This window comes from Salmo trutta, chromosome 2 (assembly GCF_901001165.1).
Source record: "Salmo trutta chromosome 2, fSalTru1.1, whole genome shotgun sequence".
NCBI lineage: Eukaryota > Metazoa > Chordata > Actinopteri > Salmoniformes > Salmonidae > Salmo > Salmo trutta.
The window spans coordinates 53,314,707-53,340,429 of NC_042958.1; the positions used below are offsets into that span (position 1 = coordinate 53,314,707).

The window sequence follows — 25,723 nt, forward strand, 5'->3', positions numbered from 1 at the left end:
CTTATATTCTGCAAATCCATTCAGTTGTTGAGAGGACTGTTGTGTACTCACGTTATAAAATTGGTTGTAAAGTTTTTGGCAGAATGGAAACTTGAAGTTTTAGATTCTATGCCAAGGAGTGGGTAGGTTTCGGCTGTGTATCAATTGTCAGCGTACCTGGCCAACACACTACTCGCTGCCTTCAACAGTAAAGATGAGGTAAGAAGCATAGGAGACAGGATCTCATAGACAAAACAGCATCTTTGACATTCCTGCTTCCTGCTGAAATTGTGTAATTTCTGTTGTAATAGTAATTTCTCGAATCGACATGGTATAACACAGTAACTCTAGACCACCTTTACTCCACACACAGAGAAGCGCACAAAGCTCTCCCTCGCCCTCCATTTGACAAATATGACCATAATTCTGGCGTCCTGATTCCTGCGTACAGGAAAAAACTAAAGCAGGAAGCACCAGTGACTCGGTCAATAAAGAAGTGGTCAGATGACGCAGATGCTAAGCTACAGAACTGTTTTGCTAGCACAGACCGGAAGAATCCCGGAACATATTCCAATGGCATTGAGGAGTACACCACATTAGTCACTGGCTTCATCAATAAGTGCATTGACGATGTCGTCCCCACATTGACCGTACATACATACCCCAACCAGAAGCCATGGATTACAGGCAGCATCCGCACTGAGCTAAAGGGTACAGCTGCCGCTTTCAAGGAGTGGGACTCTAACCCGGACGCTTACAAGAAATCCTGCTATGCCCTCTGACGAACCATCAAACAGGCTAAGCATCAACACAGGACTAAGATTGAATCCTACTACACCGGCTCCGGTGCTCATCGGATGTGGCAGGGCTTGTAAACTATTACAGACTACAAAGAGAAAGCACAGCCGCAAGCTGCCCAGTGACACGAGCCTTTCCAGACAAGCCAAATTACTTCTATGCTCGCTTCAAGGCAAACAACACTGAAGCATGCATGAGAGCATCAGCTGTTCCGGATGACTGTGTGATCACGCTCTCCGTAGCCGATGTGAGTAAGACCTTTAAATAGGTCAACATTCGCATGGCTGCAGGGCCAGACAAAGTACCAAGACGTGTACTCCGAGCATGCGCTGGCCAACTGGCAAGTGTCTTCACTGACATTTTCAACCTGTCCCCAACTGAGTCTGTAATACCAACATGTTTCAAGGAGACAACCATAGTCCCTGTGCCCAATAACACTAAGGTAACCTGCCTAAATGGCTACCGACCCATAGCACTCAAGTCTGTAGCCATGAAGTGCTTAAAAATGTTGGTCATGGTTCACATCAACACCATTATCCCAGAAACCCTAGACCCACTCTGCCCCCAATAGAACCACAGATGATGCAATCTCTATTGCACTCCACACTGCCCTTACCCACCTGGACAAAAAGAACACCTACGTGAGAATTCTATTCATTGACTACAGCTCAGCCTTCAACACCATAGTGCCCTCAAAGCTCATCACTAAGCTAAGGACCCTGGGACTAAACACCTCCCTCTGCAACTGGATCCTGGACTTCCAGGTAGATAACAACACATCTGCCACGCTGATCCTCAACACGGGGGCCCCTCAGGGGTGCATGCTCAGTCCCCTCCTGTACTCCGTGTTCACCCATGACTGCATGGCCAGACATGACTGCATGGCCAGACTCCAACACCATCATTAAGTTTGCCGATGACACAACAGTGGTAGGTCTGATCACCAACAATGACGAGACAGCCTATAGGGAGGAGGTCAGAGACCTGGCCGTGTGGTGCCAGGACAACAACCTCTCCCTCAACGTGATCAAGACAAAGGAGATTATTGTGATTACAGGAAAAGGAGGACCGAGCACGCCTCCATTCTCATCGAAGGGGCTGTAGTGGAGCAGGTTGAGAGCTTCAAGTTCCTTGGTGTCCACATCACCAACAAACTATCATGGACCAAACACACCAACACAGTCGTGAAGAGGGCACAACAAAGGCTATTCCCCTTCAGGAGACTGAAAATATTTGGCATGGGTCCTCATATACACAAAAAGTTATACAGCTGCACCATCGAGAGCATCCTGACTGGTTGCATCACTGCCTGCTATGGCAACTGCTCGGCCTCCGACCACAAGGCACTACAGAGGGTAGTGCGTACGTCCCAGTACATCACTGGGGCCAAGCTTCCTGCCATCCAGGACCTCTACACCAGGCGGTGTCAAAGGGAGGCCCTAAAAATTGTCAAAGACTCTAGCCACCCCAGTCATAGACTGTTCTCTCTGCTACCGTATGGCAAGCGCTACCGGAGCGCCAAGTCTAGGTCCAATAGACTTCTTAACAGCTTCTATTCCCTAAGCTATAAGACTCCTGAACAGCTAATCAAATGGCTACCCAGACCATTTGCATTGTCACCCCTGCACCCCCTCTTTTACGCTGCTGCTACTCTGTTTTTATCTATGCATAGTCACTTAACTCTACCTACATGTACGTAATACCTCAATTACCTCGACTAACCAGTGCCACCGAACATTGACTCTGTACCGGTACCCCCTGTATATATAGCCTTGCTACTGTTATTTTACTGCTGCTCTTTAATAATTTTTTATTTATATTTTTTTACTTATCTATTACTTACTTAAAACTTAGTTTATTAAAACATTGTTGGTTACTTAGTTTATTAAAACATTGTTGGTTAAGGGACTGTAAGCAAGCATTTCACTGTAAGGTTGTATTCGGCGCATGTGACAAATAACATTTGACTTGATTTGATGCGTGAGTTCAATTCAATTTAATTCATAATATTTAAATCTCCAAGGGGCAATTATTGCTGGGCATAAAAGGCCGTAGGCTGCGTGCAGACAATAGGCCTATAATGAAAACATGATCATAAATAAACCATAGGACCGGTGGCGACCCGTAATTCAGGGCAAGTGGGGCAGTTTTGAGCCCCACCTGTTTAGCACAAAAATATATATACAGTACCAGTCAAAAGTTTGGACTCACCTACTCATTCCAGGGTTTTTCTTTATTTTCACTATTTTCTACATTGTAGAATAATAGTGAAGACATCAAAACTATGAAATAACATATGGAATCATGTAGTAACCAAAAAAGTGTTAAACAAATCAAAATATATTTTACATTTGAAATTCTTCAAAGTAGCCATCCTTTGCCTTGATGACAGCTTTGCACACTCTTGGCATTCTCTCAACCAGCTTCACGTGGAATGAAGGAGTTCCCACATATGCTGAGCACTTGTTGGCTGCTTTTCCTTCACTCTGGGCAACATAAAAACAACTGGCTGTCTTCAACAAGATGAGGTATTGGATTAATAATTTTACTCTGAAAAACAAACAGGATCTCTTGACGCGATATAAATATATATGTAACATTTTTATTGTATTTCATCAATTAACTGAAGTTGTCAAGGCTGTGTGTAGGAACGGACCAAGGCGCAGCGTGAATATCGTTCCACATCTTTTATTTAAATGTGAAACTTCGCAATACAAACAATAAACTATAAACAAACAAACCGTGACGACAGATGTGCACCATGCACTAACTCAAAATAAACTCCCACAAACACGTGGGAAAAACAACTACTTAAATATGATCCCCAATTAGAGACAATGGGGACCAGCTGCCTCTAATTGGGAATCATACAAAACCCCCAACATAGAAAAAATAAACTAGAACACAACATTGAAAAAATAAACTAGATAAACATAATCTAGAATGCCCACCCAAATCACACCCTGACCTACCCAAATAGAGAAATAAAAAGGCTCTATACGGTCAGGGCGTGACAGAAGAAACACTTTGGCATCACCTGTGATATTTCTCCTTAAAATCATGATTTATTTAGCCTATACTGTTTTTGTAATTTAGTATTGCTAATAATACCTATTATTTATATGATCGACTTGACATAAAACAGTAAAACACACACAGCAACTTCGATAGTGCTAGTGCAATATTAATGCTTGGGCAGTAGAGGGAGCAAGGCATTAGTGTAAGTGTGTGAAAGGCTAGAGAAGAGGCAGATAGTGCCTGTCAGGACTCAGGGGAGAGGGTGTTGATTAACCTGACGACCTTGGGCTCAAATGGGATTATGTGACCCTTTGCTTTATGGTCCGACACCTTGGGAGGAGGAAGTGCCAACAACAGTTCAAATGCTGGATGGTAATAATTGTATTTTTCAAGGCAGATATGGAAGTCAAGCTGAAAGCATTTGAGTGTCACTTCACATGGGGCATAAGGAAGGCTGACATTAAGGACCTGGACAGCCTTCCTGAAAAACTTCTGGATCGCATCATGAAGTTCAGCACTTCGAACCATGCCACATATTTCAACTTACTAGCCTTTCTGAGCCACCTGGAGGAAAACAATGTTAGTGCTCTTGAGTATCTCCACAAGGCTGAGAGTGCATTGAAGAATAGACAGGATGATACAAAGTTACTGGTAACCTATGCTAACTCTATTTTGTAAGAGTTTATTTAGAATACTTTTATTTTGTATTTTCTAATACAAATATATACTTGCAAGTAACACCTCTCTCCATCTTATCCTCTCAGCCTCCATAAGTGCCATCTCATGCTTATCATTGTTTCCCCTTTTTTGATTCTCATTGCCAGTTCTTTCCATGTTTTCATGCAGTTTTGGTGTTCTGGACTGCTGTCGTGTGAAGTCAGCAAAGAACTTGCATGTTTCCAGTCTGTCAGTACTGAGTTTGCTAAATACATTTTCTTCTTAGAAAAGAGTTTGCAGCAGAAGCAGAAGAGGCTGTTGTTTCTTTCAGAATACACCAACCAACTTCAAGGTCGTCCTGAAATACTGGTGGTGGCATCTTCTTCCATCACTCTCATTCCTTGGGAAAACAAAGTTAGGTGGTACCTCACTTGGTCCTCTGCAAACTAGTTGTGTCTGAATTCTGTCAGTTAGAACTGAAGGCCAGTCAGCAGGGTCTGTAGACAGTGGTTCATCCTCACCAGCAGGATGTAGTGGGAATGCTGTTACAGGCATTTCTAATGGAGAGCACATAGGCATTCGTTTACACATGTTATTCACAGCATTTATAGTGGTGGAACATCCCACATACATACCCAGTAATAATAAAATCATCATTGTTACCTACAATATGGAAACTTAAAACTTTACAAAAGGGAAATTATTTATTTTGTTTATGTTATGCAGGGTTGCACACATAAACACATGTGCGTGTACCCACACACACACACACACACACACACACACACACACACACACACACACACACACACACACACACACACACACACACACACACACACACACACACCTGAGGAATCCTGCTGGTGAGAAGTGGAAGCAAATGGGTCTTCAGGCTCAGACAACATTTGTGAAGACATCTGTGTGGCTGAAGAGGTGGATGGCTCCTTATTCTGAGGCTCCGAGATCATTTCTGAAGAGGTCTGTGTGGCTGAGGAGGTGGATGGCTACTTATTCTGAGGCTCAGAGATCATTTCTGAAGAGGTCTGTGTGGCTGAAGAGGTGGATGGCTCCTTATTCTGAGGCTCCGAGATCATTTCTGAAGAGGTCTGTGTGGCTGAAGAGGTGGATGGCTCCTTATTCTGAGGCTCCGAGATCATTTCTGAAGAGGTCTGTGTGGCTGAGGAGGTGGATGGCTCCTTATTCTGAGGCTCCGAGATCATTTCTGAAGAGGTCTGTGTGGCTGAAGAGGTGGATGGCTCCTTATTCTGAGGCTCCGAGATCATTTCTGAAGAGGTCTGTGTGGCTGAAGAGGTGGATGGCTCCTTATTCTGAGGCTCCGAGATCATTTCTGAAGAGGTCTGTGTGGCTGAAGAGGTGGATGGCTCCTCATCCTGAGGCTCCGAGATCATTTCTGAAGAGGTCTGTGTGGCTGAAGAGGTGGATGGCTCCTCATCCTGAGGCTCCGAGATCATTTCTGAAGAGGTCTGTGTGGCTGAGGAGGTAGATGGCTCCTCATCCTGAGGCTCCGAGATCATTTCTGAAGAGGTCTGTGTGGCTGAGGAGGTAGATGGCTCCTCATCCTGACCAGTGCCAGAGGGTGCCCCAAAATATTTCAGAAGTGCCCCTGGATTTGCATTGAAATACAGTATATGAGTCTGACGCCCTAAATACATTTGTTGCACAATTAAATATACATGTGTAATGGCTGTCGGGAGAGAGAGTTGACCAAGGTGCAGCGGAGTTAGTGTTCATCTTGAATTTTAATAACAGAAAGAACACTATACAAAACAAAACAAGAAAACCGACAGCCAAACAGTCCTGTCAGGTGCAAACCACACAACAGAAACAATTACCCACAAAACCCTAACGGAAAAACAGGCAGTTATGTGTGACTCCCAATCAGCAACAACACTCTACAGCTGTGCCTGATTGGAAGCCACACGGCCAAAATCAATGAAACAAACCAACATAGAAAAATGCACATAGAACGCCCACCCAATGTAACACCCTGGCCTAACCAAAATAAAGAACAAAAACCCCTCTCCATGGCCAGGGCGTTACAGTACACCCCCCCCAAGGTGCGGACTCCGACCGCAAAACCTGACTCTGAAGGGGAGGGTCAGGGTGGGCCTTCTTACGGCGGCGGCTCAGGTGCGGGACGTGGCTTCTGCTCCACCCTCGGCGTCGCCCTCTTAGGTGGCACACCTGGCCGCGCCGAAGGTCTGGTGGGTGACCCTGACTGCGCCCGGCTGGCGGGCGGTGATAGCTGCGCCCGGCTGGCGGGCGGCGATGGCTGTGCCCGGCTGGCGGGCGGTGATGGCTGCGCCCGGCTGGCGGGCGACCCTGGTTGTGCCCGGCTGGCGGGCGTCCCTGGCTGCGCCTGGCTGGCGGGCGGTGATTGCTGCGCCCGGCTGGCGGGCGACCCTGGTTGCGCCCGGCTGGCGGGCGTCCCTGGCTGCGCCTGGCTGGCGGGCGTCCCTGGCGGCTCCGGCACTGACCCAGGATTCACCAGGCTGAGGAGACATGTAAGAGGCCTTGCCCTAGGCGCAGGCACAGGACTCACCGGGCTGGCGGGCGGCTCTGACTGCTCCGGACAGGCGGGCGGCTCTGGCGGCTTCGGACAGGCGGGCGGCTCTGGCGGCTCCGGACACTCTACAGCTGTGCCTGATTGGAAGCCACATGGCCAAAATCAATGAAACAAACCAACATAGAAAAATGCACATAGAACCAAAATAAAGAACAAAAACCCCTCTCTATGGCCAGGGCGTTACAACATGTCATTATGCACAATGTATCAAACTTTCAGAATAGGAACCAAATTAACAATACAACCTCCTTGGCTATTTCTAGGCATAAGACACCCCAAAAGATACAAAATATCAGCATAATACAGATGTCTTTTAAGTTAGCCTACAGCATTGGAAATTCCCCTTACTGAGTTCAGGACCTAGACAATACAATCACAGAAAACCTTTATGATGTCACCTCAATGAAAGTTAACCAAATCAATAATGTGCTAGTTAGGTTGTAATCGTTTTGCTGCAGGCTACACACATTATCATGATGAAACTGTGTGAAATTATATCCAATGTTATGTAAGCTAGTTGGACAGAAAACAGAATATTGTCATCCTATGTGTAATAGCATAGCAAGCAACATAGCAACATAGGCTAACAAACACAAGTGTTACACTAGCCTATTTCATTCAATGCATAATATTATACTGATAAAGAAATGATATAGTTGCATACCTTTATCTTTTGCCCGTTTCTCCTCTTCTTCTTTCCTTTTTTTCCTAAACTGGGCACCTGATTGCTTAGACATTTTCTTATCCATTTGTGTTGTTTTGGCACTGGAGCATCAGTACATTACCCATCCCCCAACACTGTCAACTAAGAGTCAAGACTAAACCAATTCACCTTGGTGGTGTGCAGACTGGTTTTATATTATTCTTAACGATTTCACACAAACCAGAAACAAATGCATCAATACTGTATGTCTGTGAAACTATATAGTCACAGTATTATGAATGAATTGTGGTTTATTTGGTAGCATTTCGTAGTGTGTCTGATTTTGCTATTTGCATTAGTATTGTACATAGAGGTGCGTTATTTGATAGATTCCCCCTACCTCGGGCTTTTAGTGGGGAGACCTGAGGTCAACCTACCCCCGCCACCCTCCCCATCTCGTACTTCTGAGTGGGAGACCTTCCCAGGCCTGTCTAGCTCACAAACTACAATCAGGGCGCTCACTCCGACAAGGTTAATTGACCCACATTCCCACACGGTGACAAGATATCATTGACGTGACGTGCAATTGAGCGATAGAAAAACGATAGTACAAATATCACCATTCCCCCCAAAAATTGTGCGTGTGCCCCGTGCCGCCCCCGGCAAGACGCCGCCCTGGGAGGCTGCCCATGTCGCCCATACCTAAATCTGCCACTGCAACAAGTAAAGGTTCTTACAGGGCATGCCTCAAAGCACATTTTCTTCACATTATTCACACACTCCGAATTCGCTGCTTCAACTTCAGTAACCTACCTCTCCTAGTCGGTCATGAGAGTTGAAGTGCGCATAGTACTGTATGTGTGGTCTCATTGAAATAGAGTAGCCTGCCTACATAGGCAAAGAATCACGTGGCGGTTAACTTCAGTGGCGACCTGTCATTCAGGGCAGGTGGGGCAGAGACCCACATTTTTTGGGGGGGCTTGCCTGTTTTGCATGTCATTTTGGCATTAATACATGTCACATATCAGTTCGCAAGCAATGTAAAAATATATATATATATTTGAGTTGATAAAGCCGCATACAAACATGGTCTCTTTTTTGTTTTCTTGAGTAAGGCTGCTCCAAAATGCAGGTGTTTCAGCCTAGCTCAGTGCTTTCTGTGGTGGTGGGGCAAGTCAGCAGAAAATATGGAGCGTTGCGCCATGATTCGCTCAGTGTTCTGTCATTCATGGGGACACTACGTCACCGCCAAGTCTAACAGTAGAGCTGTACATTTCTAGCCCCTTGGGTGCTGCCATAGAGTTACATTAGAAGTGCCCATCCAAGAAGGCTCAAGGTCATTGGCCACAGATAAAATCACGTCATATCTACAGCAGCTTTGATTGGACTGATACTTTCAAAATCTTAGGTAGCAGTCATCATCATGAATGAAGTTGACAATCTACTGGAAAATCCTTTTTAATCCTTGTCATACGAAGGGAAATAAAGAAGAGAAATAACAGATAAAACGTATTGGTGCTCATCGGCCATTGGACATAAACATTACACAACAAGTTGGAAATCGCAAATTCAACAATGAGTGGTTTGGAAGGAATCAGTGGCTAACTGCAAGCATTGCAAAGCAATCATTAGGCTGCTATTCAGTGGAGTGGCTGTGGCTGTGTGGTCCCAAGTCTAAGATTAAGGGTCTCTTTTCCTAGTTAAAAATGTAAATGCTGTCAAGGAAGCATGATTTGTGCCGCACTCAAAACAACTGGTAACTCAGAACTGCAAAATCTGACTTTAGTGAGCTCAAGACTAGCTGGGAATTCGCCAAAAATGAGCTACAACATGGGAAAATACGTTTTGAACTTTCATTCAACTCGGAATTGTAAAATCGGGAACTCGGGCCTCTTTCTAGAGCTATGACCTGAAGATCACTTTCGTCATCATGATTCAACCTTTTCCCCCCCCCCCGAATTCCCAGTAGTCTTGAAAGCACCACAAATCCAGGGAATGCCAGATTTTGATTACAAAGTTTGATGACAAAATTTGCCCACGAAGGACCGCCACGCCACCTAACTGTTCAAGTGAGCACAGCACAACAGGGTGAGGCTGCATAAATGATGTAATATGCCAGGGAGATACAGTTGAAGTGGGAAGTTTACATACACCTTAGCCAAATACATTTAAACTCAGTTTTTCACAAATCCTGTCATTTAACCCTAGTAACAATTCCCTGTCTTAGGTCAGGTAGGATCACCACTTTTATTTTAAGAATGTGAAATGTCAGAATAATAGTCGAGAGAATGATTTATTTCAGCTTTTATTTCTTTCATCACATTCCCAGTGGGTCAGAAGTTTACATACACTCAATTAGTATTTGGAGGCGTTCCCTTTAAATTGTTTAACTTGGGTCAAACGTGTCAGGTAGCCTTCCACAAGCTTCCCACAATAAGTTGGGTGAATTTTGGCCTATTCCTCCTGACAGAGCTGGTGTAATGGAGTCAGGTTTGTAGGCCTCCTTGCTTGCACACAATTTTTCAGTTCTGCCCACAAATGTTCTATAGGATTGAGGTCAGGGCTTTGTGATGGCCACTCCAATACCTTGACTTTATTGTCCTTAAGCCATTTTGCCACAACTTTGGAAGTATGCTTGGGGTCATTGTCCATTTGGAAAACCCATTTTCGACCAAGCTTTAACTTCTTGACTGATGTCTTGAGATGTTGCTTAAATATACATAATTTTCTTTGCTCATGATGCCATCTATTTTGTTAAGTGCACCAGTCCCTCCTGCAGCAAAGCACCCCCACAACATAATGCTGCCACCCCTTTGCTTGACGGTTGGGATGGTGTTCTTCGGCTTGCAAGCCTCCCCCTTTCTCCTCCAAAAATAACAATGGTCATTATGGCCAAACAGTTCTATTTTTGTTTCATCAAACCAGAGGACATTTCTCCAAAAAGATAGATCTTTGTCCCCATGTGCAGTTGCAGACTGTAGTCTGGCTTTTTTATGGCAGTTTTGGAGCAGTGGCTTCTTCCTTGCTGAGCGGCCTTTCAGGTTCTGTCAATATAGGACTCGTTTTACTGTGGAAATAGATACTTTTGTACCTTTTTCTTCCAGCATCTTCACAAGGTCCTTTGCTGTTGTTCTGGGATTGATTTGCACTTTCGCACCAAAGTACGTTAATCTCTAGGAGACAGAACGCGTCTCCTTCTTGAGCGGTATGAACACTTTGTGGTCCCATGGTGTTTATACTTGCGTACTATTGCTTGTACAGATTAACGTGATACCTTCAGGCGTTTGGAAATTGCTCCCAGGGATGAACCAGACTTGTGGAGGTCTCCCCCAAAAAATTCTGAAGTCTTGGCTGATTTCTTTTGATTTTCCCATGATGTCAAGCAAAGAGCCACTGAGTTTGAAGGTAGGCCTTGAAATACATCCACAGCTACACCTCCAGTTTACTCAAATGATGTCAATTAGCCTATCAGAAGCTTCTAAAGCCATGACATAATATTCTGGAATTTTCCAAGCTGTTTAAAGGCACAATCAACTTAGTGTATGTGTAACGGCTGTCTTTGGAGAGAGTGAACCAAGGCGCAGCGTGGTTAGTGCTCATCATGAATTTATTGAAGATAGAACACTATAAACACAAAAAACAAGAAACCGTCAGCCAAAACAGTTCTGTCAGGTGCAAGACACTAAACAGAAAATATCTACCCACAAAACCCAAAGGAAAAACAGGCTGCCTATCTATGACTCCCAATCAGCAACAACGCTCTACAGCTGTTCCTGATTGAGAGCCACACACGGCCAAACCAAAGAAACAAACCAACATAGAAAAATAAACATAGAACGCCCACCCATGTAACACCATGGCCTAACCAAAATAGAGAACCAAAAACCCCTCTCTATGGCCAGGGCGTTACAGTATGTAAACTTCTGACCCACTGGAATTGTGATAGAGTGAATTATAAGTGAAATAATCTGTCTGTAAACAATTGTTGGAAAAATTACTTGTGTCATTCACGAAGTGAATGTCCTAACCAACTTGCCAAAACTATAGTTTGTTAACAAGAAATTTGTGAAGTGGTTGAACAACGAGTTTTAATGACTCCAACCGAAGTGTATGTAAACTTCAGACTTCAACTGTATGTATACTGTAGCTAAGAAAGTAATACTAATTGTTTGTTGTGTAGTATCTGACAGATAACTAGAGGCTAGAGCTGACCGCTGGCTGTGGTAGCTACTTGCTAGCGTAGCTTATTCATTCACCTTAGTCAAGAGGGGATAAAACATTACCTAACGTTACATGTCAGTTACAATACTGGCTCAGCACTGCGAATAAACAGAAGTTTAGTTGTTTTCTTTTAAGTTAAACAACAGTTACCTTGCCAGCTACATCAGTCAACTAAAGAGCAGCTAATCTTTGCTCTGCTTCCTTTTACAACTTGGTGATGAAAGAGTGCAACACATACACACTGAACTATGCTCTGTGGTTGCTAATTTCTGCATTACCAAATGAGGAGAGTTACAAACACACCAGTCTGAGTTAAACTACATCTTTAATACTTAAGATACTTTTGCAAAAGCACTTGACCTTCAATACTGCACTCTCTCGAATGAACCATTGAATAAGGTTATTACACAATGGCTACAGAGATATTTTATAGCAAAGATACACCCCCTTCAACGTACATGACAAACCACAGATACATAGAATGGGTCACAAGGTTAAGTTTTGTATGACAGATATCCATAAAACACAGCAGGCAGTAACTGCTATATCAACAGGGTTCATTGTATAGCCCCGTATCTGGTCCCCTTGAACAGAACTATTAGCTCATGTCCTCTGGAATGCTTTTTAGGCATTCTTATCAAAATACATCATAAATCTCCTCTGTCAGTGCTATCTCATAGAGGCCCATCCTCAGTAAAACACCTCTTGTTCCCACTCCTGGACAGGCTCACTGAGGGGAGTGACCTCTAGGCCATATACTATCACAGGATAAGTGCAAGATCTAAGAGAGGACATACAATGGTCCCAGACACTACCATAAACCTCCCCACAATAAAGAAAAGGAGGGTGTGACTTGCTCACAGACATTGTGGAGACAAGTCATTGGTTCCCCATTAATCACAACATCCCTTCACATGGTTTAAGAATAGGTAAAGACACATTCACATATTGAAGACAAGTCTGACCTCTCCCCTCTCTGGGCCCCAAGTGACTGAGCCCCAGCTAAGGGAAAGGTGCAACTGAAACATACCAGAGTCCAAAGGACACTTTCTAATGACAAGTATCTCACATAAGCATATTATACTAATAAAACATCTTAATCATCTATGTTACCCAACTAATTCTGATTCATCCACCACAGCTTATACACACTGAACAATGCTCAACTCTTCCATGCTGGTCCAGCCAGAATGTCAGCCTGTTCTGTGGTGTCTCACGGTCTTAAATCCAGCTGGCTACACACACCAGACAGCCTACCCAACCGCTTGGAGGCATCTGCATGGTTTTAAAGCATACTGTTGCCAATTTTTGTCTCACATTCCAATGATGAAACTGGACTGGACACAAATGCAATTTCAGAATTGGGGGGGGGGGGGGGGGGGGTGTTGCACCCCTGATCCCAACAGCCGGGTTATTCACACAACCCAACTGGCTGGGTCAAAATTACTCAGCGTGTGTTCTGTCTAATATTTACCCGGCGCTGGGTAACCAAATAACCCAAATTGGGTTGTTTTAACACAGCATTTCTATGAGTTTAACTACTAGTGCAAATCGCCATCAATTAGGTAAAAGGAGTCATAAAAAGATGCAGGCCGTTAGGATGGTGCACATTCTAGGTAAGTTTCCATTCAGTTGTCGATGGTACTGTTCTTCTTCATTCATGGCTTGTTGGCAGAATGGACATTTATGGCAAGCACGTACCAGTTTCGTTTTCCTTTCTGCTAAATGAAAAGCTTTGATATAACAGGAAGTGGGTATTGTCTCTGAGTGTTATTATCTCAATACTGTAGCCCATCTTCTCTGCCATTGACTGTAAAATGAGGTAAGAATTTTTCAAAAATTATAACATATTTGAATGACATGCACATACATAATCTCTCTCTCTAATGTACTTAATTTAACACAATAATAAGCAATGCTGTTGTGTTATGAGTGAGCAAGAGAGACAGGAGTTATGGCGGACTGAACACTTTGCTGCAGAACATCTCAAGATAAAAACGGAATATTCAATATTTGTAAATTTGACTAAATATTATCACTTCACTCCACATACTCGTGTGCAATAACCTTCAATCTGGATAACACAAAACGAATTATAAGGCTAGAGAAATGTATCGACCAATATTACCAATACAATCAACACCCAAACATGTTGGAAAGTAGGCATGGTGAACCAATCCCCAAAAGAAAACGCAACTCCTTGATAACTATTGTAAAATATACTGTGTCCATAAAATGTATACAGGTTCAGATCTTTTGTGAAACAGCACAGTTCAAAAATATATGGCAAATAAAATCAAACTGGATGGTCTTCAGAGATAGATCAGAGGGGTTGAGGGTAGCTGAAGGAAAAACAAACAAAAGATAACTATTGTAAAATATATTGTGTCCGTAAAGTGTATATAGTACGTATTAGCTGGAAGTAGAAACCTGTGTGTTGTTGTCCATTAGTTTACTCCAATTAGGGGAGAGTGGTAAGGTTAGGGGAAAATAATAAAGAAATATATAATTTTTAAAAGATATACAGTACCAGTCAAAAGTTTGGACACACCTACTCATTCCAGGGTTTTTCTTTATTTTTACTATTTTCTACATCAAAACTAACACATATGGATCATGTAGTAACCAAACAGTGTTAAACAAATATATATATATTATATTTGAGATTCTTCAAAGTAGTCACCCTTTGCCTTGATGACCAATTTGGACACTCCGGCATTCGCTCAACCAGCTTCATGAGGTAGTCACCTGGAATTAATTTCAATTAACAGGTGTGCCTTGTTAAAAGTTCATTTGTGGAATTTCTTTCCTTCTTAATGCGTTTGAGCCAATCAGTTGTGTTGTAACAAGGTAGGGGTGGTATACAGAAGATAGCCCTATTTGGTAAAATACCAAGTCCATATTATGGCAAGAACAGCAAAAATAAGCAAAGAGAAACGACAGTCCATCATTACTTTAAGACATGAAGGTCAGTCAATACGGAAAATGTCAAGAACTTTTAAAGCTTCTTCAAGTGCAGTCGAAAAACCATCAAGCGCTATGATGAAACTGTCTCGTGAGGACCGCCACAGGAAAGGAGACCTAGAGGTGCCTCTGCTGCAGAGGATAAGTTCACTAGAGTTACCAGCCTCAGAAATTACAGCTCAAATAAATGCTTCAGAGAGTTCAAGTAACAGACACATCTAAACATCAACTGTTCAGAGTAGACTGCGTGAATCAGGCATTCATAGTCGAATTGCTGCAAAGAAACCACTACTAAAGGACACCAATAAGAAGAAGAGACTTGCTTGGGAAAGAAACTCGACATTAGACCGATGGAAATTGGTCCTTTGGTCTGATGAGTCCAAATTTGAGATTTTTGCTTCCAACTGCCGTATCTTTGTGAGACGCAGAGTAGGTGAACGGATGATATCTGCATGTGTGGTTCCCACCGTGAAACATGGAGGAGGAGGTGTGATGGTATGGGGGTGCTTTGCTGGTGACACAGTCAGTGATTTACTTACAATTCAAGGCACACTTAACCAGCATGGCTACCACAGCATTCTGCAGCGATACGCCATCCCATTTGGTTTGCTCTTAGTGGGACTATCATTTGTTTTTCAACAGAACAATGACCCAACACACCTCCAGGCTGCGTAAGGACTATTTGACCAAGAAGAAGATTAATGGCCTAGCTTCCACAATCCCCCGATCTCAATCCCCCGATCTCAACCCAATTGAGATGGTTTGGGATGAGTTGGACTGCAGACTGAAGGAAAAGCAACCAACATGTGCTCAGCATATGTGGGAACTCCTTCAAGACTGTTGGAAAAGCATTCCAGATGAAGCTGGTTGAGAGAATGCCAAGAGTGTGCAAAGCTGTCATCAAGGCAAAAGATGGCTACTTTGAAGAATCCAAATTGTCAAACACTTTTCTGGTTACTACATGATTCCATATGTAATTTCATAGTTTTGATGTCTTCACTAATATTCTACAATGTAAAATAAAGAAAAGCCCTTGAATGAGTAGGTGTGCCCAAACATTTGACTGGTACTGTATATCACAGTGTATTCGGAAAGTATTCAGACCCCTTGACTTTTTCCACATTTTGTTACATTCAGTGGTGGAAAAAGTACCCAAATGTCATACCTGAGTGAAAGTAAAGATATCTTACTCAAGTAAAAGTGAAAGTCAACCAGTAAAATACTACTTGAGTTAAACTCAGACATAATTTACAAACGAAGCATGTGTTCAGTGAGTCCGCCAGATCAGAGGCAGTAGGGATGACCAGGGATGTTCTCTTGATAAGTGTGTGAATTAGACCATTTTCCTGCCCTGATAAGCATTCAAAATGTAACTATGACTTTTGGGAGTCAGGGAAATGTATGGAGTAAAAAGTATATAATTTTCTAAAGGAATGTGGTGAAGTAAAAGTAAAAGTTGTCAAAAAATAGAAATAGTAAAGTACAGATACCTAAAAAAACGACTTAAGTAGTACTTTCAAGTATTTATACTTAAGTACTTTACGCCACTGGTTACGTTACAGCCTTATTATAAAATGGATTAAATGTTTTTTCCCTCATCAATCTGAACACAATACCCCATAATGACAAAGCAAAAACAGGTTTTTAGAAATGTTAGCTAATTTCTAAAACATATGGTCTCTCCAGAGACGTTCCATCAGGTTCAAGTCCGGCCTCTTGCTAGGCCACTCAAGGACATTCAGAGAATTGTCCCGAAGCCACTCCTGTGTTGTCTTGGCTGTGTGCTTAGGGTTGTTGCTCTGTTGGAAGGTGAACCTTCGCCCTAGTCTGAGGTCCTGAGCGCTCTGGAGAAGGTATTCATCAAGGATCTCTCTGTACTTTCCTCCGTTCATCTTTCCCTCCATCCTTACTAGTCTCCCAGTCACTGCAGCAGAAAAACAACCACACAGCATGATGCTGCCACCACCATCCTTCACCATAGGGATGATGCCAGGTTTCTTCCAGATGTGACACTTGGCATTCAGACTAAAAAGTTCCATCTTGGTTTCATCAGACCAGAGAATCTTGTTTCTCATGGTCTGAGAGTCCTTTAGGTTCCTTTTGGCAAACTAAAAGCGGGCTGTCATGTGCATTTTACTCAGGAGTGGCCTCCGTCTGGCCACTCTACCATAAAAGCCTGATTGGTGGAGTACTGCAGAGATGGTTGTCCTTCTAGAAGGTTCTCCCATCTTCACAGAAGATCTCTGGAGCTCTGTCAGAGTGACCATCAGGTTCTTGGTCACCTCCATCCTTCACCATAGGGATGATGCCAGGTTTCCTCCAGATGTGACACTTGGCATTCAGACTAAAAAGTTCCATCTTGGTTTCATCAGACCAGAGAATCTTGTTTCTCATGGTCTGAGAGTCCTTTCGGTTCCTTTTGGCAAACTAAAAGCGGGCTGTCATGTGCATTTTACTCAGGAGTGGCCTCCGTCTGGCCACTCTACCATAAAAGCCTGATTGGTGGAGTACTGCAGAGATGGTTGTCCTTCTAGAAGGTTCTCCCATCTTCACAGAGGATCTCTGGAGCTCTGTCAGAGTGACCATCAGGTTCTTGGTCACCTCCCTGGCCAAGGTCCTTCTCCTCCGATTGCTCAGTCTCATAGCAAAGTTTCTGAATACTTATGTAAATAATGTATTTTTTTGTTTTAAACCGAATGCACTATATATGTTTTATATATATATATATTTACAAAATATATATGCAAGATTGCATTGATGGAAGCTACAATCAATCTGCAATATTAAAGCTGATTCCACCCTAAAAGAAACACAAAAGAAACAATGCTGTTGTGATGATGAGGATGGTTTTGTTGATGAGGATGATGATGGCTGATAACAACGACAACAATGATTGGCTAATAATAATATTATAATAACAAATACTAATGTGTATTTTTCTTTTTTCTCATAGCGCTTCTGTCACAGCAGATATGGAAGTGATGCTGAAAGCACTTGAGTGTCACTTTACATGGGGAATAGAAAAGGCTGACATCAAGGACCGGGACAGCCTCCCTGAAAGACTTCTGGATCGCATCATGAAGTTCAGCACATCGAACCATGCCACATATTTCAACTTACTAGCCTTTCTGAGCCACCTGGAGGAAAACAATGTTAGTGCTCTTGAGTATCTCCACAAGGCTGAGAGTGCATTGAAGAATAGACAGGAGGATACAGAGTTACTGGTAACCTATGCTAACTTTGCATGGGTTCACTATCACTCAGGGAACATGAATGATGTGGATGCCTACATTGGAAAGCTGGAAAACATCAATAAGGGTTTTACGACTGCTATTCAAGGCAGTATACCTTCAATACATGGTGAGAAGGCTTGGAGTTTTCTAAGGCTTGGGGGGCTATTTTACAAGGGGGCAAAGGAGAGCTTTCAGAAAGCTCTTAAGGGAGAACCAGACAATGCATCCTTCAACGTGGGCTATGCCATGGTCCTGTACAGGTTGGAGGGTTTAGCCATGGATGGAACAGAGAGGTTGGCGCATACTGAAGGTGCTACTCAGCTAAGGAAAGCCTTATCCTTAGAGCCTGATAACACTGAAGTTATGGTCCTGCTGGCCCTGCAACTTCAAAACCAAAGTAGATATGAGTCCATGAAACTCATCAAAGAGGCCCTCAGACTGTCTCCTGACGTGCCTCACGTCACACATTACTTGGCCGAGTATTTCAGACACGCGGGCATCAATGAGGCCCTGGAGGTTTTGGAGAAAGCTGTGGAACTGTCTGTAAACTCCCCCTTCATGAATTACCAAATTGGCCTGTGTCACAAACAGCACTTCAACCAGATGTCTGAGCAGAAGAGGAAAGGGAGATGGGTCAACGCACGTCAGATAAAAGAGAAGATGGAGCTCTGCATCCATCACTTCTACAGAGCTGTGGAACTGAAGCCATCCAACTTTCAATTCAGGTTGAACCTGGCTGAGGCTTACGGAGACAACTACCAGCTGGAGGAGGCGATGAAGATCTTCACCAACCTGCTGAAAGATGAGTCCCTTAGTGACTCAGACAAGCAGCAATGCTACTCCAGCTTCGGACGGTTTCTGTACTACAGGAAGAAAGACGTGGATGGTGCTGTGACCCAGTTCAAAAAGGCCTACCAGATTCCGATTGAGAGTTGGCACAGGAATAAGGCTGGGAAGATACTGATGCAGATAGCAGAGTGGTGTCAGGCTAACAAGAAGAGAGTTGGTGATGCCTCTAGGATTTTGGAATTCCTCGCAATTGAAGACAAAAAAGGCCGGAAGGCTGAAGATCCAATTAGAGTCGAGGTGCACTCTCCAGACACAGATGACCTTACAGATGCCCTAGGCAAAGGAATGAAACTGAAATGATTTAGGGGAGACCGGTGTTGGTTGTCACAGTGCTAATTACTCCCAATTGAAATGGCGCTGTGTAATAATTTGAAGGTTAAAATGTATGAATTTGAAAGAACTCATCCACCTGGTCAATTTATGTCAACATGACAAAACATTGTGGTGAGAGGAATTTGTGTTTTTCATAGGTGAAAGAAAAAAAAATATATGACATTTTCTTTGTAAATGTTTGAATTATCGGAGTATCCATGAACAAATGATGTTCGATGAAAAGAGGAAAGGGAGAGATATTTAAATTCCTAGGTCAAGCCATGTGGTAACTAACATCTTAATTAGCATTGGGGGGTGGTGTAGTTGGGGATGGTTGTCACATGGAATATTGGGTTGGTTGTCACTTTCAACCCCGGTATACAATAAATTGCAAGCTATTTTGTTCTTGTGATATAAAGAGCTCCCTTTGTTGCTTTTCTCTCAAACACAATTTTTTTCTGTCACACACACACGCATGTGCAAGCATGCATACACACACACAAATTCACTGAAAATGTCACATGTTATCCTCACGGCATAAAATGCTGAATTTTGTTAGAAATATTGTTTGATCAAATAAAGGAATAAGCTACTAGCAAACATTGTGACAACCAACCCCACACTGTGTGACATCCAAACCCACAATGGGACTGGTTGTCACAAGTGGACAGAGTGTGTTTGAGGGCTTATAACTCCATGTTGGGATAAGATAAGAGGATGAAAAGGGTCTCCATTTCAACCCTTGACCTTGGTCTTTCTCCTAACATCGAAAAGAGTCTTGTAAGATATACTGGTGGTGAGAAATACACATACTGTTACACAACACATGGCTTATTGGAGTACTGCTACATGCTATTTAATGGTTTTAATCATAAAGTGTAACAGTAACTTCAAGTTGCGTGCATGTTTCTTATGTTTGATTTTTTGTGTAAAAATTGCAACAAAACTTTTTTGAATTAGAATGTATTACTTTAGGAAAACATGTTTTTATGTCTTTGGATGTGTCCCCTTTCAGGTAGTTTATTAGATATCTTCACCGACCGTTCATCTGTTGTTGCTCTTGTAACTGGTATTAACATTGGGAAAGAGATAATAAAACATACTGCCATAAACGTGATGATCTTTGAGCTTGTTAACGTGCTTCTTTCTACTTTTCTCCAAAAACCAACCCGAAGGCCAAATATGAAATCTTCTAATTTTTCCCTCTAAGTATTTCCATGCTGGCACTTTGCCAGACGTTTGGGGGGAGTCGTTGGAAGTTTGACAGTGAGTTTACCTTCCAGTTAGTCGAAAGAGTAAAATAAGACAATAATATTTTGATGTTGTTCACATTTAAAGATACATTCCTTAACTAAATGAAACATATTTCATTACAGATATTAACAAGTGTAGTGATTGGATAGGCTATGTAGGCCTAATACAATTTCCCTGCGAATTCTTCAAGGCCATGAATAAAAGAAATCTTGCTTCAGATTAAAAAGTCAAAGTGAGAGATCATGAATCAGTCTCTTATCGTTGTAATATCTTAAGTAGAATGCTGCTGTGTTTTCTGCTCTGTTTTGACTGAGCATTTTCCACGGATATAGCCCAAACTTTAAGCACACTTGTGTTTTTACAACATCTCAATAGCTTTGCCCCTCTACACTCCAAAACATACAGGGTTGTTTGGTTGACCAACTGCTGGGTTGCAGGCGATGGGTCACTTAGTTGGGTTGTTCTCTTTAAAAACTGTTGGGTTATTGATGCTGGGTGCTGGGTTGTCGGTGATGGGTTATTGAGATCAGAACACTGGAGGTGTAGTTTAGTAGGGGGGTGGCTTTCAGATAGTTATTTTTAGCCACCAAATGTCATTCCTATTCGTCTGTTCTGTTGTATAGTTATCAAATGTTAAGGTCGAACATTGATCATGTTGTAGTTTCAATGACGCTTACAGAAGTGTATGAGTTCGCTAAAAGTTCCTTAACCTGGCAGCGTGTCTGGGGGTCCTCCCCCAGAAGTTGTCGAGCATCTAAAGGTAATTGAAAGATTTTTACACAATCCAATATGCCGTCTCCATTTAGAAGAAAAAGTAAGCAAAAATACCCACAGTCATCAAGCTAGGTAAGAGATCATTGTTCAAAATGCTTATGTGATTAATAAGACTGAACTAGATCAAAGGTAATTCAATAATAAATATTGTGTTGCACCTTTGACCAAGAGCCTAACAAATGAACAACTCTTGAAAAAATAAAAAGACTTTTGATTGTCTTTATTAATGTAACCACATTGTCCGATTTCAAAAAGGCTTTACAGCGAAAGCAAAACATTAGATTATGTTAGGAGAGTACATAGACAAAAATAACCACACAGCCATTTTCCAAGCAAGGAGATATGTCACAAAAACCCAAAACACAGCTAAATGAAGCACTAACCTTTGACGATCTTCATCAGATGGCACTCCTAGGACATCATGTTACACAATACATGTATGTTTTGTTCGATAATGTTCATATTTATATCCAAAAACAGGATTTTGCATTGGCGCGTGATGTTCAGAAAATGTTTAGCCTCCAAAACTTCCGGTGAATGAGCACAATGAGCACACACATTACAGAAATACTGTCGAGTCACGTCAATTCGAATCTGGTATTAGAACAAATTATTTGGCAAAGAGTAACTCAAGTTTTCTTTGTTCTTTAATTATTGCAAACACTTGAATGGTAAATATGTTGTTCGTATATATACTGTCTCACTGTGACATCACGCAGGGCAGACAGAGAAGAGAGCGACACATCCTTTTGTTCTCTCTTATATACTCTGACAGAGATAGTTCCCGCTCAATGCTCGCCTGTCAGGGTGAGGATGAGCGTGGTTTAAACTTGCTCATCCTAACGTTGGCGTGCAGGCTGGTCCCAGCCTCGTGACGCACTTCCTGTCGCCGGATGTAGTTCTTGTCTTCAGCAGTTGTCTTATCTGTAGTTTATATACTTAATATTGTAGCATAGCTTCCCCGCTATATTATATAGGTTATGCAAACAAATAGCCAGTTCAACCCTAACAATACTCATCATAAACGTTGACAAAATACATAATAATTATTTTAAATAGATACAGTACTCCTTTATGCAACCGCTGTGTCAGATTTTAAAATAGCTTTTCGGCGAAAGCACATTTTTCAATATTCTGAGTACATAGCACGCCATCAAAGCAAGCTATACAGACACTTTTTAACGTAGAAATGCGATAATATTCCAACCGGACAATAGCGTATTTATTCCAGAAGAAAAATAAGGAAAGGCGCGCTCTCCCAGACCAACCAGCCAGCCCTAGCCGCCTGCATGCCCAACCCCCACCAGTTTAATCAATAACTCAACTCCCTCACAAAACAATTTCCTTCCCAGTTCACAACTTTAATTTTTTTAATTGGAAAAGTTTGGAAACAAAAACAAATCATTAAAGAAACACATACACCTCAAATATACAGTACATTAACACACAGAAACAGCAAATCCGCCATAAAATGTTTCTCACAGGACTAATAGCACTGTAGAGCTCTTTTTTACGTGCACACAATATAGCTGGGTCACCCCATCCTTTCCCTAGGGGTCCATCACCCTGCAGCACCCCAATCCAACCCACCCCACTTAGCTTTAGGATGTTAGGGAAACATTCATTATTGATTTTGGTTGTGTTAGGCCAAGGCCAGAGTGGCAACCCACAGGATGGAAGACCCCCAGGGCAGGACTGAGCAGCCCAGCAGCTAGGGATTGCCTAAATAAGTACCTTCTCTAACATGGGCATGTTTTCAATACAGACTCCTTTAGTTGTGCTGTATTCCATAAAAGGCATACAGGCCTTATGAAAGTTGCCTAGTATACATAACTTGACATTACTGCAATCCATTGTGATATTGTAGGAGGATAACCAACCTTCTAATTAATAGGAATGCATTTCTTAGCCACTATACAGTGCATTCGGGAAAGTATTCAGACACCTTCCGTTTTTCCACATTTTGTTACGTTACAGCCTTATATTAAATTGATTGAATAAAAAATATTCCTCGTCAATCTACACAATACCCCACAATGACAAAGTGAAAACGAGTTTTTTAGACATTTTTGCAAATGTATTCCGAATGAAAAACAGAAATATCTTATTTACATAGACTACCGGTCAAAAGTTTTAGAACACCTACTCATTGTTTTTAACCTTTAATTAACTAGGCAAGTCAGTTTAGAACAAACTCTTATTTTCAATGACGGCCTAGGAACAGTGGGTTAAATGAATTGTTCAGGGGTAGAACGACAGAGTTTGACCTTGTCAGCTTGGGGATTTGATCTTGCAACCTTTCAGTTAGTAGTCCAACACTCTAACCACTAGGCTACCTGCCGCCTCATTCAAGGTGTTTTCTTTATTTGTACTATTTCCTACATTGTAAAATAATAGTGAAGACATTAAAACCATGAAATAACACATATGGAATCATGTAGTAACCAAAAAAGTGTTAAACAAATCAAAATATATTTTATATTTGAGATTCTTCAAATAGCCACCCTTTGGTTTGATGAGAGCTTTGCACACTCTTGACATTCTCTCAACCTGCTTCATGAGGTGGTCACCTGGAATGCATTTAAATTAACAGGTGTGCCTTGTTAAAAGTGAATTTGTGGAATTTCTTTCCTTCTTAATGCGTTTCAACCAATCAGTTGTGTTGTGACAAGGTAGGGGTGGTATATCAGAAGATAGCCCTATTTGGTAAAATACCAAGTCCATATTATGGCAAGAACAGCTCAAATAAGCAAAGAGAAACGACAGTCCATCATTACCTTAAGACATGAAGGCCAGTCAATACGGACAATTTCAAGAACTTTTAAAGCTTCTTCAAGTGCAGTCGCAAAAACCATCAAGCGCTATGATGAAACTGTCTCTCATGAGGACCGCCACAGTAATGGAAGACTCAGAGTTACCTCTGCTGCAGAGGATTAATTCATTAGATTTACCAGCCTCAGAAAAAGCAGCCCAAATAAATGCATCAAAGAGTTCAAGTAACAAACATATCTCAACATCAACAAGTGCTCAGCATATGTGGGAACTCCTTCAAGACTGTTGGAAAAGCCTTCCAGGTGAAGCTGGTTGAGAGAATGCCAAGAGTGTGCAAAGCTGTCATCAAGGCAAAGGGTGGCCATTTGAAGGATCTCAAATATAAAATATATTTAGAGTTTTTTAACACTTTTCTGGTTACTACATGATTCCCTATGTGTTATTTCATAGTTTTGATGTCTTCACTATTATTTTACAATGTACAAAATAGTAAAAATAAAGAAAAACCCTGAATGAGTAGGTGTTCTAAAACATTTGACCGGTAGTGTAAGTATTCAGACCCATTGCTATGAGACTCGAAATTGAGCTCAGGTGCATCCTGTTTCCATTGATCATCCTTGAGATGTTTCCACAACTTGATTGCAGTCAACCTGTGGTAAATTCAGTTGATTGGACATGGTCCCAAAGTTGACAGTGCATGTCAGAGCAAAAACCAAGCCATGAGGTTGAAGGAAATGTCTGTAGATCCCCGAGACAGGATTGTGTCAAGTTACAGATCTGGGGAAGGGTACCAAAAAAATGTCTGCAGCACTGAAAGTCCCCAACAACACAGTGGCCAACATTCTTAAATGGAAGAAGTTTGGATCCACCAAGAGTCTTCCCTGAGCTGGCTGTCCAGCCAACCATGGGAGAAGGGCCTTTCAGAGTTCCTCTGTAAAGATGGGAGAACCTTCCAGAAGGACAACCATCTCTGCAGCACTTGACCAATCAGGCTTTTATGGTAGAGTTGCCAGACAGAAGCCACTCCTCAGTAAAAGGCACACGACAGCCCTAGTCAGGATCGAGGTAAAGATGAACGGAGAAAAGTACAGGGAGATCCTTGATGAAAACCTACTCCAGAGCTCTCAGGATCTCAGACAGGGGCAAAGTGTCACCATCCAACAGCACAATGACCATAAGCACACAGCCAAGACAACGCAGGAGTGGCTTCGGGACAAGTCTCTGAATGTCTTTGAGTGGCCCAGACAGAGCCCGGCCTGACACCCTAGACCCACTTCAATTTGCTTACCGCCCCAATAGATCCACAGATGATGCAATCGTAATGCACACTGACCTATCCCATGTTGACATGAGGAATACCTATGTAAGAATGCTGTTCATTGACTATAGCTCAGCATTCAACACCATAGTACCCTCCAAGCTCATCATTAAGCTTGAGGCCCTGGGTCTGAACCCCGCCCTGTGCAACTGGGTCCTGGACTTCCTGATGGGCCGCCCCCAGGTGGTGAAGGTAGGAAAAAACACCTCCACTTCGCTGATACTCAACACTGGGGCCCCACAAGGATGCGTGCTCAGCGCCCTCCTGTACTCCCTCTAACTCAATCATTAAGTTTGCAGACGACACAACAGTATTAGGCCTGATTACCAACAATGACGAGG

At 42.5% G+C, this 25,723-nt stretch overlaps 1 protein-coding gene across 1 annotated transcript; it reads left to right on the forward strand.

The window, feature by feature from the left end:
- Window positions 1-13,512: 13,512 nt before the first annotated feature.
- On the forward strand, window positions 13,513-20,381 carry LOC115157196 (interferon-induced protein with tetratricopeptide repeats 5-like). Its single transcript, XM_029705258.1, has 2 exons — window positions 13,513-13,728; window positions 17,824-20,381. The coding sequence occupies exons 1-2, from the start codon at window positions 13,724-13,726 to the stop codon at window positions 19,250-19,252; spliced, it is 1,434 nt and encodes a 477-aa protein (XP_029561118.1). The 5' UTR covers window positions 13,513-13,723; the 3' UTR covers window positions 19,253-20,381.
- Window positions 20,382-25,723: the final 5,342 nt, after the last annotated feature.